Consider the following 14,961-nt stretch of genomic DNA (forward strand, 5'->3'; position numbering starts at 1 on the left):
ACAGGTGATTCAGGGACTACTTATTGTTAAAATTTTATACTGCCTCCTGTTACCAGTATATATTTGTCCTTCAAGTAGAGTCAGCAGCAACAGCAAAAACTTGAAGAGTACTGTGCAGTGTCTGGCACTTTTCCCTTTATCTTGTGTTCAGTGGTGCTTCATCCTGGGTTTATGATCTGGTCTTGTTCCAGGAAAGCACAGCTGCTGGACTAATCAAAAATGGAAATGTGGTTGTAGATGCAGCACATAACAGATTTGAAAGAAATGCTCTGAGCATTGTTTTGCAACCAGCAGTTAGTGTTTGAGGAAGGACTGCATTTCTTTGTAGCTGGTTAGAATAAGTACTTTGTTTGTGTCTCTGGGCACTTTAAGACAGGCAACAGATTCATCAGAGAGCCAAGATGTTACTTTGGGTTTTTAACAAATACGGGCCCCCCTGTTCTTCTGTCTGCTTGGGTTTGGTGAAAGATTTGGTGGAAAATGACCAAGTAATTGTCACAAAAATGGGTCTGAATAAAATGTTTCATTGTGTTGGTTTTGGTTTTGATTTGCAATGTATTATGCCTTTTCTAGTAGTTGTTTTAAGAACATTAGAATCAAAAGAAAGATTGAAAGTTCTCTGAAATTAATCCTCCAGCAGAAGAAACAGGAAAACCAGAAGCTAATATTTTTACAAGTGACTAATGCTAGATAACTGAGTTCGTGAACTTAGGGAGGTTAAACATTACTGAAAGGATCCAAACTGTTTTTCTTTTTTGTCAATTTTTTCTCTGTTCACAGCGATTTGCATCAGGTGACAGCATTTAGCTGTGGGTTTGTGCACTGCTCTGTCTTTGACAGATGCTCAGAGGGGCACAGCGTTGCTTGTTGCTTGCATATTGAGAAGAATGTTTTGTATTGTGCTACCTACAAATGAATCACAGAAATGAAGCAGCTTTTGGGCAGCTACATACTTGCTCTTTATTGAACTGGGAGCAGGAGCTGTTTCCCTGGGAACTCTTCCATCTATCTGCAGTTGGTTTGCAGTGCCACACTGCCCTGCTCCTTCCTGCCACCAAGAGAACGGGGAGCTTCAGCCTTGGGGCTTCTGTCCACAGCTGGACAAGGCATTTGCCATTGTCCTCAAGGGGGAGAAAGTAACTAAGCACGGGTACTTATAGGTCTTTGGCACTGGTGATTGTCCTGCTGGGCACAGAAACAGGTGAACACTCAAGAGGATTTCCTGTGCATGTGACTCCTCACATCTGGAGTCTCAAGGAATTGATTTAGGATGGGCATTCTTACTCCTGAAGTCAAACTTCCCAGGTCTTTAGTATAACAGGACTCTGCAGAACGAATAAATATTTGGTGAATTCTTTTCTTAACCATGTCATGAAACCAGTTGATCAAACCTTTGTTCTCAGTTACTTCTCTGAAATCAATAAATGAACAGTTTTTGAGGGAGGAATTGCTCCCTAATATGCATCATTATGTAATGTTGTGTTATGTATGTGTTAAATACACCAAATGCTTGGTGTTGCTCTGTTTTAGAAGCCTGTGATGACAAGCACTAGATACTACTGAGCAGGAATGTATTGCATAAGAGGTTATCCACTGTGCTGTGGAATAGTTCCTCGTCTCCCTGTGTGACACAGGAAAAATCTGAGCAGCTGTTCTGAGCTTCAGTGGTGTGACCTCCAGAGATACAGACTATGGCTGCCTAGCTGGACCTTGCAAATAAACACATGATTTGCATCCACATCTAGTGTAGCTCTAATGTAAAGTCTAATGTATGTCAGCTCTCAGGGAGTTACTGGCTCGGTAGTTGCCAAACAATATTCTTAGTTTCTGCTTAGAAAAACACCAGGAATATTTTTTATTAAGAAAATTAGTAAAAATGACTGTTCAGAAATGCAGCTGAGGTCACCAAATAAACATTTTCATCATCTGTTTGCACCAGCTGGATGTCTTGCCTTGTGATTTTTAATGCTAGTTAAAAAGGAGTCTTGTACTCCTGAGGATCTTACTGAATTTATTTGAGAGTTGGAAGTACTTGAGATTTGATTTTACACTTATTTTAAAAATAAGACAATAACAGGCACTATGCATTATTACTTATTTTTAAGCAGTGTTTTTTATCAAGCAGTAGGTGTGTGATTTAAGCAGTAAGTTTGGGACCAAGGCTTGCAGATGTTTAATCCAAGAATTCTGAGTTCTATTTATTTTGAAGGGTTATTTTGTAATGCAATCAGGAAAGGGCACTTCCATAAAAGTGACAAATATGTGGTAATCATCTAGATACTTGTTTTTTCTGGGATTAGTTTATATCTATTTGGCCCTAATGGAAATGTGTTGGACAGTGGGACACATTGATTCCCAGAGATTTATGTTTTCTCTTGGACAAAGTACATTTTATTCACCACTAGATTCATACCCTGTGATTAACATAAAGTCATTTCCTAGAAACAAATCCTTCCTGAAACTTCCTTCCAGCCATGTATGTGATCTTTGTTATACCTATAAGCACAGTGGAACCTAATGCTTAGAAGCTTGGGATAATGGTGGTATGTTTTCAAGGATTTTAATTAATTCTGTAATTTCTTTATTCTCTTTGTTGGGGGTGCTCCAGAATGCATGTTTGTTTAAAAAAAAAATATAAAGGAAGAAAACAGGTAATGATGGATTGTAGTATTCAGAGTACGTTTTCGGTGCAGGTAAAACTAAAATGATCTACCCTGGCTTAGGTAAGTTTGTTTAAAGTACCAAAAAAGGCAATGCAGTGGGAGAAAGAGGGTATTTATAGCTCATCAAAAGATTTCTTTTAGCTTGCCCTGAGCTCATCTCAGATTCATGCTTTTCTCACGCAGTGCTCTGGTAGATTGTAACCAGACCAGTGTATTTCAAGTCATGCATCTTGCTGTGCCTCTATGCTTTATTACACAGAGCCCAAAATTCTACCTTTGTTATGAATATCTTCCTTTAGCTTTGTCCACTTACAGTTAAGTCAGTTTGCTGGAAGTGATTTAATCTTAAAATGCTTCATCTCTCTTCTGGAGGCTGTGGGCTATTAGTTTAATCTCTTTCCAAGGAATAGAGAACAATTCAGAAAGAGTTTTCATCACCACCTGTTCTGGAAAAGGGCCATCCCTCCCCCCAGTTGCAGCTGCCCACCTCCTGGCCCTGCTTTTTCCTCACATGGGGAATACTCAAAGCTGAGTTAATGATCTTGGTACAGTGATGCAGGTATTGAGGTGAGTCTCAGGTGGGTTTGGCACCATTCAGGCTTCTCTGGAGACTGATTGCTCAGGTTGCTTGGCTTTTGAGTTGCATGGAAGTATGAGGTATTTTTCTCTATATAGGTTCTATCAGTTTTGAATTTCTTTCAGCTTTTCCTGCTCGGGCTATTGCTTATATCAAGTGTTACAGGGCACTTGGTGTAGGAAAAACTGTCTCAGAAGTGCTTCTGGTATGAAAGAATAGTGTGCTCAGATATTCCTGTGTTGACTTGTCTTGCAATTATCTATCAGCCTATAATCTGAAGCAGTTAATTTTCTCACAGATTCTCTCTCTCTGTGTGTGTGTGTGTGTGTGTGTGTGTGTGTGTTACTGCACATATACAGCTGGTAAGGCATAGTTGAAAAAGCTGTAAACATTACTTTCTGACTTTCTTGAAAAGAAAAACCTGTTTAAGTTTACTAATATGTTTCTTCTTTAGTTATAGAGTCAAAAACACTACAAGGAGAAAAGGGAGAGCACAGTTTCAATGCTCCAGGAACATTTGTCATTGAAAATACAACTGTTGAATTTCAGAAGAGTACAGACAGGGAAATCATGAAGATCCAGGGGCCTCTTGGAGCAGATTTCATTATCAAGGTGGGGCGTGTGAATGTACAAACTTACAAAGTTATTGAAAGTAAAAGCAACATAGTGGTGGCTGCCCATCAGCTTGTAGCAATACAACAAAATCTTTTAGCTAGCAAGTAAGAAATCCTAATTACAGTCCAGAGATCATTTATGCTAAGAAAATCCAAACAAATTAAAATGTTACACGATTTACGTCTTTCCTGTGGAGTACCACAGGATCTTTAATGGTAAAAATGGCCAGGATTTTTGTTTTAAATGCTGCTGGAAGATTAACAGCTGACCCTGTGCAGTGGCTAGAGCTAAGCCAATTGCAGACTGCCACCTACTGAACCTGAGCACTGCTTCCAGCAGCACCCTACGATCTCCCTTAGACATTGCTAATCCAGCCACTGACCATTTCTAATTCTTTTAGATTTATTTTCTGTCCAGAACACATACCAGAGGCTTGCATCACACATCAAGATATTTATAAGTAGAAACATATCAATATTTGACTGCCAAAGGAAGACACTCACAGTTTTCCATTAGAAGTGACAGAAGTTTCAGTATTATCAGACCACCTGGCTTTACCTGTCACATTGTAAAAAGAGAATTTCAGTAGTTTTCCTTTTGCATCTCCAGTATCATGTGCAGCTAGACTTGCCTGACTATGAATCAGTGTGCTTGGATCACTTATAGACTTCTTTCTGCAGCAAATTTTAAAATTTTTGCTAACAAAGAGATAAACCAAAGGAATGCAATAAAGGACTTTGCTATTCAAGGATAGATAATCAAATGGTCACATTAATGCCTTGAATATTTTGATAAACAAAGCAACATTCGAATATTTTACTACTGGGAACTTAAATTTAATATCTAGTCTAGACTTCCTAGAGGTTTTATGTCTGTTATCATCTCACTCTACACTGCTATTATGCATGAACTCTGTTTTGAAATAGCATGGGCAGTTGAGCACAGTGTACACTTGTGTTGTAATGGAAATTTCTTCAGACCAGGTACTCTGGATCAAAAGAGAGTGTGGTTCAGTTCTTCTTCTATCAACCCATCAGTCATCAATGGAGACAAACAGAGTTCTTCCCCTGCACAGTGACGTGTGGAGGAGGTAAGTAATGCCAATTCTTCAGGAGTGGTAACAGCTCAAGATTAAAAAGAGCTGATTTACAGCCTTTGTTCTGCATTTTTAGTGATTAGATGTTTATCTTTCTCTGCACACTGGTAATTCCTCAGCAAAGTAAATGACAGAGTAGCATGTAATCAGGTTGGTTAAACTGGTGTCAGCATAGGGGTTTTTTCATGTTGTTACTGGAAGTCACATTTTCCCATAACAGGTGTTCATTTGAGTAAGAACATTGACTAGGAGATAAAAATACAACATTCAAAATGGAAAATTTCAGCTCATGATGGATATTTGGGGAAAGGAAGCAAAGAAACAGGATGAGATTTTAAAATAAGAATGATCAAGAGATGAGGAAGAATTTCTGGCCTCAGTCATATAGATGAGGGAGAGTTTTAGAACATTTAGTTGAGAAATAAGCTTTACAGAAATCAGAATAAGTAAACAGAATTTAAAGAACATCTGCTATCAGTACCTTTGGCTGTCTGATCTTAGACATTTAGTCCTGATGGTGGCTAGAGCAGCACACGTGGTACTGTAACATCTACTTCTGCTTTAAGCACTGCAGCTAGATGAAGTGTAGCTTCTCTCTGCTACAGCTCATCCAGCCCAGCCCACTGCTTGTCCTGTCTGGTTCTGCAAAAACAGTGTGAGCTCATGGTAGGAGGAGTGCTTGACACTGCAGAGAGCAGTTTGCCTTCAGCTAGCATTTCCCAGGTCACCTGGGGAACAGACCAGGATGCTGGTGATACCGACGGAGGGATTTTCTGGAGAGTGCAAATATGGTTTAAATAGTTACTTGGGACATGAATAAAGAGAGTGAGACATGTTTAAAGTACAAGCAGAGTCTGGGGATCTTTTGAAGGACCATCCGTTTTGGCACTTGCACCTCCCTATAATCTGAAATGCAGACAATATATGTGGATGATATGTGATCCCACAGGAGACTACTGTATCTTATGAGATACTTGGCCTCATGAAGTGTGATTCTTGCTGGAGCTGTGAGTGGCAATGCATATCCTCTGATGATTCCATCGCACTGCGTTTATAATTTTTTTCCTTAACTTGTCTGACAAGGGAAGAAGTATAAAGCATCACAGTTGCTTTTGATGACTGCATGTAAACACTGGATAGCTCAAGGGACATATTTACCTTCAAAGGTTTTGGCTCAATTCCAGCCTTATTCAAACTGCTGTTATGGTTTGAAAATCATAGCTACATGTCAGTCTCTTTAAAATCATCCAGGGTGTTCAAAGCCCTACTTTGTGGTTGCTTGCCTATAATATAAAACTGGTACCTTTATCAGAGGGGCTTGGCAATCCTCACGGAGGACAGGAACTGAAAAGCAGGAAAACTGAGCTGTTCAGTCATGACAGTAGTGGTGTTAAGGACACTAGAAATGTTACTGAGCATGCAGGGAAGTTGTATTCCAGCTGCCTGGCTTTAACCTGTTATCTTAATGTGGATTTAAGTGCCCAGGTTGTCTGTTTGGCATCTCGTATTGCCAGTAAAAGCTCCTCACAACAGAGATTTGGAATTAGTGCATTGCCATTCCTCACTGGGATGCTGCTTCTATCTGTAATTCTGAAATCTCCATGTGTTGGAAGGGGCATTTCAGAAAGCACAGTCAAGCTTGAATGAGCAAGAGTGTTTTAAAATTGTTTCTCTTGTTTGCAAGTGACATTTCTTCTGGTTCCTTTCAGTGCTTACAAGAACTGAAACATAGATGCTGTGAGCACTGGAACTGCTTAGTTCTTTATGGTTATCACTCTCATGCATGATGACACTTGGGATCAGCCAAGAGACACACAGCTGAAGCCACTGATACATGATACTTAGCATTTCCAGTAGGCACTGGGACTTGTGCTGTTAGTTTGTTGACTCAGTTTGATTTTAATTCTTGTGGTCTAAAACTTTTTTTCTTTGCACATACCAGAACATCCTCCTCCTCTCCTCAGTTTAAGTCCAAGTAAGCTTTTTCGAATGAGTCTTTTTTTTCTTAGCCAAAAAATAACCTCGTGGTTTATAAAACTCAGATCCCTTCTTGCAGCTAGTCTCCACGCATATTTTATTTTATTTTTTTTTCACCGAGTAGTTAGTTCAAGTCTTGTTTTGTTGGCTCTTCAGCTTGGAATGTTCTTGAACCTATTTCTTGGTTTTCTACAGTTCCTTAGCAATGTTTTTGGATCTCATCTTCAATTCCTCTGACTTTCTGTCTCAAGTATTTATTTCTTTTAGCATGAATGACTGTGTAATATAGCTCTCCAACATATTGGTAACTCCTTCTTGAAGGAGGGCAGTTATAAGTCATGGAACATGTACTAGAACCATATGGCTTCATAGTTTTGCCTTGTGACAGGTGAGCTGGTGCAGTACAAATATTCCTGCATCACGAGGAAATATGTGTGCTTTTAATCTTAAAATACTAGTAGAATAAAGAGATGGAAGCCCATCTAGTATTAAGACAAATTAATATAATTGCTACGTTGAATTGCCTTAAAAGTCTGGCTGTGCATTTCCTGCTCAGTGTTTCCTTGTTTAGAAGCAAACCGAAAAAGAGAAAGACAGAAAATTAATTCTGTGGGGAGATAAGGCTGTTTTACTTTATCTCCATTACAAAATTTAACTTTGCTTCTGCACTAGGTTACCAGCTTAATTCAGCTGAATGTGTGGACATTCGTCTGAAGCGTGTTGTTCCTGACCACTACTGTCATTATCATCCTGAAAACAAGAAACCAAAGCCCAAGCTGAAAGAATGCAACATGGATCCCTGCCCTTCCAGGTCTCTGTGGCAAATAAATTTTTGTGTGACACAGGCAGTTCCTAAGGAAGAAGGAATTGTATTTATTTCATTTAAATTCTTTTTGTCTTTAAGGCTATTTATTCTTGGTTGGTTATAGCATATGTTAAAGGCTGTGGCACTTCTTCAGTGTTGCAGAATAGAAGATTTTGCTAATTCAGTGATATTGTAAATATCAGTTTGTTCAAGGAATAATTCTGCTTTTCTACTGCTGAGCAGTACAGCACTAGTACAAGGATCTTGTGAGGTTGTGTGAGTAGGACAGAGGGTTTGCTACTTTTGGATTTATTGATGCTGCCACTCAGAACATCTCAACAGCCAGACAGAAGTTCCAGTCAGTGAAAGTTTTGCATATGATTTAACTCGGTTTATTCATTTGCCTACCATAAAAGTTTTATTCTTCACTGCTGCTGTGGTGTTGACAATTTAATAATTAAAGCTTGGATCTATTTGTTTGTGTTTTTTAAAACTAGGCATTAAAAAAAAATCATTCAAAGTAAATATCCTTGTGGTACAAAAGCCACAGGATATTAGTGCCAAATTGTAAAGGCTATAGTACACATAAATTGTATTGAATTGCACTACAGTATTTCAAACTAACTTTTGGATTGTCTGGTGAGGTTTCCTGGCTGTGCTAAAGAATCTTAAAATAACATCAGAGTATCAAGTCCCAGAACCTCACATTAATATGCCAGCTGGCTGAGCTAGAGTTATGTGCAAGAAAAGGAAACACTCTCAATGGATTTCATTTCCTATAGCTAAACTGTCCATTTCCTTTCATTCCTGTTGGACATAATCGTTGATAGTGACCTCTAACAGTTATAGATGTGAAGACTTTTGAGAGCTTTTCCTGGAGAGTTGATCACTCTATGAAGGAGAAAGACCTCAGTAATGCAATGGATGCCAAATGTCCCAAAGCTGGAATGGGAAAATTAGGGGAAAGAAAGGGTGTAATTATATTTTACCTTGCAAATTTAGTTTATACAGCCAGGAAAATGAAAGCACTACTGGATGTAATACCATATTTCCTAGCATTGGAAGTAAGGCTTTATGACTGCTCTATGCTATGCAGTTCAAATAAACAGCTCCAGAAGGCTCCTAAGCAACATTCAGGACCTATCTGGGATGAATTCTGTGATGCATTTATTTCACTGACACTCATGTCCCTCAGCAGTCCTTGTTACAGACAGAAGTATGTGAATATTTTTGTTAATGAAGTAACACAGACCTAAAAGGTCACTGATAATAAATTTCTCTGCTGGAGGCTTGCTAATTTAATATTTTATGGTGGAATAAAATATTAAGAAGAAAAGCTGTATGGTGAATCGCTCTTTATCCATTCAGAAAAGGTAAGATTATACAAGCCATAAGGTTTGCCATAAGGCTCGTGTGTAATGAAGTAATATTCCTGCATTTCACATTGGGAATTGCTTACTTCAAGCATGATCACATAAAAGTATGTACTTGATGTACAGTCTTGGGTATGAGAAATAATGATGCAATATTTATTTTTTTGACAGTGATGGATTTAAAGAAATCATGCCTTATGATCACTTCCAGCCACTTCCTCGGTATGTATAATCAGGATAGCATATGTGTCAGCTTTAGCACATTTTCACTGCAAATATACTACTTTAGTACTAAGAAAATGGAACATATTTTGATTTTTTTTCTATACAGGAGGGTAAGTTTACAACAGTTTTGTAAACATCTCTAAAGCTTGTGATTTATTTTAGTGTGCTCTGGATGATTAACTTAACAGTCAGAGGTTAATATGCTCTTCTTGAAAATACCAATGTGTAGTCTTTAAAATAAACAGTTGTCTCCCTTAGCCTTCTCTGGCTGTAGTGCTGAGAAGACCATCATCTTTAAACTGCATGTATGAATTCTTGTCTTGAAAGGATATTCTTTTGACAGTGTATGAGATTTTACAGAACATATCTCACTACGTACAGGATTCTGGAAATTCTTTTTCTCTTGAGAGGTCTGATCCTTCTCCTCTTTAGATCTGCAGTCTATTTATTGACATCAAAGGTGACACATCATTTTCAAGATACCAAATTGTTGGAATATCTCTTTCCTTAAATTAGGCCATCAGAGAACAATTTATGGGTTTTTTTTTTTTCTTTTTTTCTTTTTAACACCTGAATCAATTACAAAGATTTAGAACTTCTCAGGAATGCTTAGATGTTCTATAAAGAATGCTAGGATTAAACAGTATTGAGTCACATTTGCTTTTAATGTAAAGAATTATAGTTGATGAGTTGGTTGCATATTTATTTGAGTTGAACCTCTGCTTTATTATGTCATGTAATGAATAATGTGTATTTTTCTAAAGAAGCAAAGATATGAAGTAATGAGAATGAAATCATAGACTTACACAGCTTAGTGGAGCTACTGATTACAGCTGATATAAATGTCATAGTTTATTTCTGTAGCAATTTGTCCTTGTGGATCTGCTGTCCTGTAATGTACTTTGGCTTTCATGCATAGATGGGGATTTTTTTCCTCTACAGCTTTATCCTGTGGAGCTCTCTAGTTATATTCTGTGTCTCTCCCTTTCCATTTCTTCTGCCAATGCCTTTGTACTTCAGATCTCTCTTGGAACTCAGCTTAATGTATTTACAGGAGTATTTCATCTTCTGAACAACCTGGGCTTGGAGACCACTTGGAAGAGAAATTTAATCTCCCTTTCCGTGCTTTACTGTGCTCAGCACGTTTGCATGACACTGTGGTGAGATAGATTATGTCTGTGATAAAGCTGTGGGCAGGTTCTCTTATTTCAAGCACTAAGAACTACAGACAGAGGTCCACCTCATTTCAGCACCTCGGTGTGCTCTGTCAGAAAGCATCAGGGTCTTCCTGGGTGATGTTTCAGAGTGAGGACTGTAAAATAGCAGGCAGCCAAGCAGGGCTCAGAGTCCAGGCCAGCAGGAAGGAGAGAGGAAATGGGCTGTGTTGTACTGGGAGGGCTCGTAAGGAAACACCACAAAGATATAGAAACACCTTTTCTTGCAGGAATTGCTGGAGGAAAACAGCAGCTGAAAGTTTATTTACCTGCAGCAGGAGATGACCCTGGTCCAGTGTGGATGCAAGTCTTGCTTCAGTGCAGCAGGATTTGTCTGTGCTGATGCCTGGCAAGGAACTGGAATGCATTGCCCTGTGCTGGCTCTGCCTTCTTTTCTTTTCTTGCCTGTTTCTTGCATGCTGACCCAGGATTGTTCTTGCAAAGCAGGCAGGAAACCAAAGCAGTGGATATATGCTGGAGCAAAGCTGTACAGACTCCTTCACCTCAACCAGCAGTCCAGCATCACACCTCCTACATAACATGAGGGCCATGTGGAGGCTGCCTTGCAGTCCTGTGCTGTTCACCACTGCTTTCCCATTCACACAAGGAAGTTGTGGGAAAGTCATGGTGCACACCACAAGATCTTGAAAGAGTTCTCCTGTGGCTCAAGTTGTAAATGCCCCACTGAAATATTTTTACAGATGGAGAATTCTTTTGAAATAAATAGAAAAATTTCCCAGGATGAAAATGTTCTTTTAAGGCTTTTGGAATGCCTCCATTTATTTCAGACTTGTTGGACTGTTGAGGATCCCTTGACAGCCGTGGGTTCTGGAAAGTATCTCCTTGACTGCTTGCCCAAGACCCCCCTTTTCCCCAGTAGCCATGGACCTCACTCCGTCTTGAAAATGCTTGTGGGAGTACAGGATCTGGAGTGTGTTTGAAACTGATGAGATAAAGAAAAACAACTATAAAACTTCATGCTATAAACACTTGCAAGCCTTATATTACATACAGCACACTGAGCCTTGCATATATAAATCCATGAGCTGCTAATTCATTAAATAGTTAATTGCTCTTTAGTTCCTGACCTTTTAAGACAAAATTAGTTAACACTGGCCGTTCATTTAAGTCAAAGAAGAGTGTAACTCTTGCTCTTCAAATGTGTTTTGTTGTTGTGATATGATATCAGTATCTCAGCATACAGCTTTATTCAGAATGTTTTTGGGTATAAACTCTATGGTTTATTTCCCATGGCTTGTTCTGTGTTTCATACTCATTTTTCTGTTGAGCTTAATGAATTGCTTAAAATAGGAAGTGTCCTTGATTTACCTGCTGCATCATAAAAAGTAGTTTGCTTAAATTTACCTTTGATTTATAGACCTTTGTTCCATTCAGTCTGATATCATGACTTTCTTTATGATAGCCAGCTTGATAACTCATGATTAAATGATTTTGGTAGGATACTGTAGTACTTGCTGAGGCCATTGTTCAGAACAGATATAATTATTTTCATGATCCTTTCTGAGCCTCTGCAGTAATAAAGTTTAACTAACAAGACATTGATGAACCTTAGGACGTACTGCAGGACTCAATCATTTCCAGGGGCTTCGTTTTGATTCAGGAGGGTGATGGAAAGAAAGCAAGAGAGTTATTGTGTGGGGGTCATTGGAACCTACAGAGAAATGCTTTGATAGAAGCTTGTTATCTCTAAATGTGACAGGAGCAGGACATTACTGAAGTTAGATTTTTTTTCAGAGGTAATTGCTTAAATGTGTATTCATCCTAAGAGGTGAATGAAACTGAGCTTGTAGCCTTAAATCCTCCATGTCATTCTCACTTCAGATGGTGCAACATTTTCCATCTTTATTGTAGTTAGGTCTATGATTGTGAATAGATGTCCATTTTAAATATATTTCTTCTCAGCAGATTGTTCATTATCTCTCTGTTAGAGGCTACTACCCCAGAGCTCTCCTGATTCACAGGCTTTTCTTAATCCTAAATTTTTCTTGTTCTGTGAATTGCCCTGCTGCAGGAGCAATCAGCTGCGTTAGCCAAAGCAGCTGAGATGGATGAGCAGCTGCCTTTTGCTTGAAGCAAGCTGGAAAGTGTGAATACAAGTTTGTTCAATGGCATTTTAATGGGGGTGGAAAACTCTTGCAGAAGCGCAGTCATGACCAGCCAAATGGTACCTACCACAATTTCATCACAGTCCTCATGGATGAAGGCAGTTTGGTATGAAATGACTGGGTTGACACGAAGTATTAGAAATCCCATAAAAATTCCTCAGGAACTGATTTTTAAGGGTAGTCTGAACGATGTGAGCAGCGATGAGCCTGTAAATAATAACACCCTCAGTCAGGGCAGCCAGATTTGTCTTTGTCTTTCAGACTTTGTAGGATCTTAAATGCAGGGGCTTCTTGGTCTCTGACAATGGTAATAAGTGTCTATGTGTTCATGTAAATTAATTGTCAAAAATATTCCATTTAGATGATTTAGACTATTTGAAAGTAAATTCATTTCAGTAATCAAACTCAGTATATTCAGTTTCTAACTTTTGTATGAGAATAAGAATTTCAGTTATATTCTTAAATATACTTACATTTAAAGTTCTACTTCTGATTTTGCACATGAATTTAAGTCTTGGATTATGCAAGGTAGGTCTGTGAGTCAATGTATTTGTAAGTGGTAAGAATCCAACATCCCAACTACCAGTGAGCTTTAATTGACACTAAGGTTGGTCTCAACATTTTGCATTTTTAATAGAGGTTACTGGAATAAGAAAGAGCCTTATGGGTTTTTTTTTTTTTTTCCCAGGTGGGAACATAACCCGTGGACTGCATGTTCTGTTTCCTGTGGAGGTGGTATTCAGAGGAGAAGTTTTGTGTGTGTAGAGGAAACCATTCACGGAGAGATACTGCAAGTGGAGGAATGGAAATGCATGTATGCCCCAAAGCCCAAAGTAATTCAGACCTGCAATCTGTTTGATTGTCCTAAATGGGTGGCAATGGAGTGGTCTCAAGTAAGTTGAGAATTAATTTGGATCTTCCGTCTTGTCTTCTAAAGAAAGCCTCTGGTCCTGTGTTCCCACGTATTTATTAGAAAAGTATAGTCCAGAAAGTTAATCAATAGTACTGGGAAAAGTTTGCTCTAAGCAGTTCTGCCTGATAATCAAAATGTTAATGTGTCTGTCTGTGTGGAGGAAAATGCATGTAGAATTCCTTGTGCCTGTTAAATTCCTGCTTTGCATGGACAAGAAGTTAGAGACAGAGGTCAGGCTACTTTGCAGTCAGGTCATTTATGTCTGAGTTCTTGAAAAATGTAGTATTTCACTGGCTGTAATAGTTAAAGGCATGTCTGTCTCAGCAGCTGGCAAGTCTGCAAGGGTCATTTTCCAGCATTCTTACCTTTCATTATAGTAACAATAGCATAAGCCAACTTCTGGCTGTAGTTATCTGATACAGTCAGATAGATCAGCACTCCTGTAATTTCTTAGTTCATCCAGATGACATCAGTGACACAAGAGTGTGGAAAATGCAGCTCCCTGGACCCAGCCTGAACTGAAAATCACCAGTGAGAGTGCATTGCCAGTGCATTGCCACTCTGCCTATTGCCAATCAGATAAGCTTCACAGAACCCCAAGAAATCACTTCCATTCAAAAACTTCGACTTTCATTTTCCCCAGCATCAACCTGTTCTTTATTCACCTAACAATGCAGGGACAAATTTGTACAGCTCTGAGAGAAACCTTTAGTGAGCTCTCTGCTATTGCCTGTAGCATCCTTCTGAGCAGAGTTTGCCAGTGCAGCAGGGTAAGGATGTGCTGTCCCTAAGGCTGTGCTGTCCCTGAGGCTGTGCTGTCCCTAAGGATGTGCTGTCCCTGAGGTTGTGCTGTCCCTAAGGCTGTGCTGTCCCTGGGGCTGTGCTGTCCCTCAGTCTGTTCTGTCCCTCAGTCTGTGCTGTCCCTCAGTCTGTGCTGTCCCTAAGGTTGTGCTGTCCCTGAGGCTGTGCTGTCCCTGGGGCTGTGCTGTCCCTAAGGCTGTGCTGTCCCTCAGTCTGTGCTGTCCCTGAGGCTGTGCTGTCCCTAAGGCTGTGCTGTCCCTCAGTCTGTGCTGTCCCTAAGGCTGTGCTGTCCCTAAGGCTGTGCTGTCCCTCAGGCTGTGCTGTCCCTCGGTCTGTGCTGTCCCTCAGGCTGTGCTGTCCCTCAGTCTGTGCTGTCCCTCAGGCTGTGCTGTCCCTAAGGCTGTGCTGTCCCTGGGGCTGTGCTGTCCCTAAGGCTGTGCTGTCCCTCAGGATGTGCTGTCCCTCAGGCTGTGCTGTCCCTGGGGCTGTGCTGTCCCTCAGGCTGTGCTGTCCCTCAGGCTGTGCTGTCCCTCGGTCTGTGCTGTCCCTAAGGATGTGCTGTCCCTGGGGCTGTGC

The 14,961-nt window shown here is 39.8% G+C and overlaps 1 protein-coding gene across 1 annotated transcript in view; it reads left to right on the plus strand.

The window, feature by feature from the left end:
• The window catches only part of ADAMTSL3 (ADAMTS like 3), a 169,950-nt gene that overhangs the window by 107,947 nt on the left and 47,042 nt on the right, over positions 1-14,961 (plus strand). The window contains exons 8-12 of the mRNA XM_062501370.1: positions 3,695-3,852; positions 4,834-4,945; positions 7,601-7,739; positions 9,278-9,328; positions 13,360-13,564. Of these exons, the coding sequence (XP_062357354.1) occupies positions 3,695-3,852; positions 4,834-4,945; positions 7,601-7,739; positions 9,278-9,328; positions 13,360-13,564 (665 nt within the window). The remainder of the gene's footprint in view (positions 1-3,694; positions 3,853-4,833; positions 4,946-7,600; positions 7,740-9,277; positions 9,329-13,359; positions 13,565-14,961) is intronic.

This window comes from Cinclus cinclus, chromosome 13 (genome assembly GCF_963662255.1).
Source record: "Cinclus cinclus chromosome 13, bCinCin1.1, whole genome shotgun sequence".
In the NCBI taxonomy this organism is placed as follows: domain Eukaryota; kingdom Metazoa; phylum Chordata; class Aves; order Passeriformes; family Cinclidae; genus Cinclus; species Cinclus cinclus.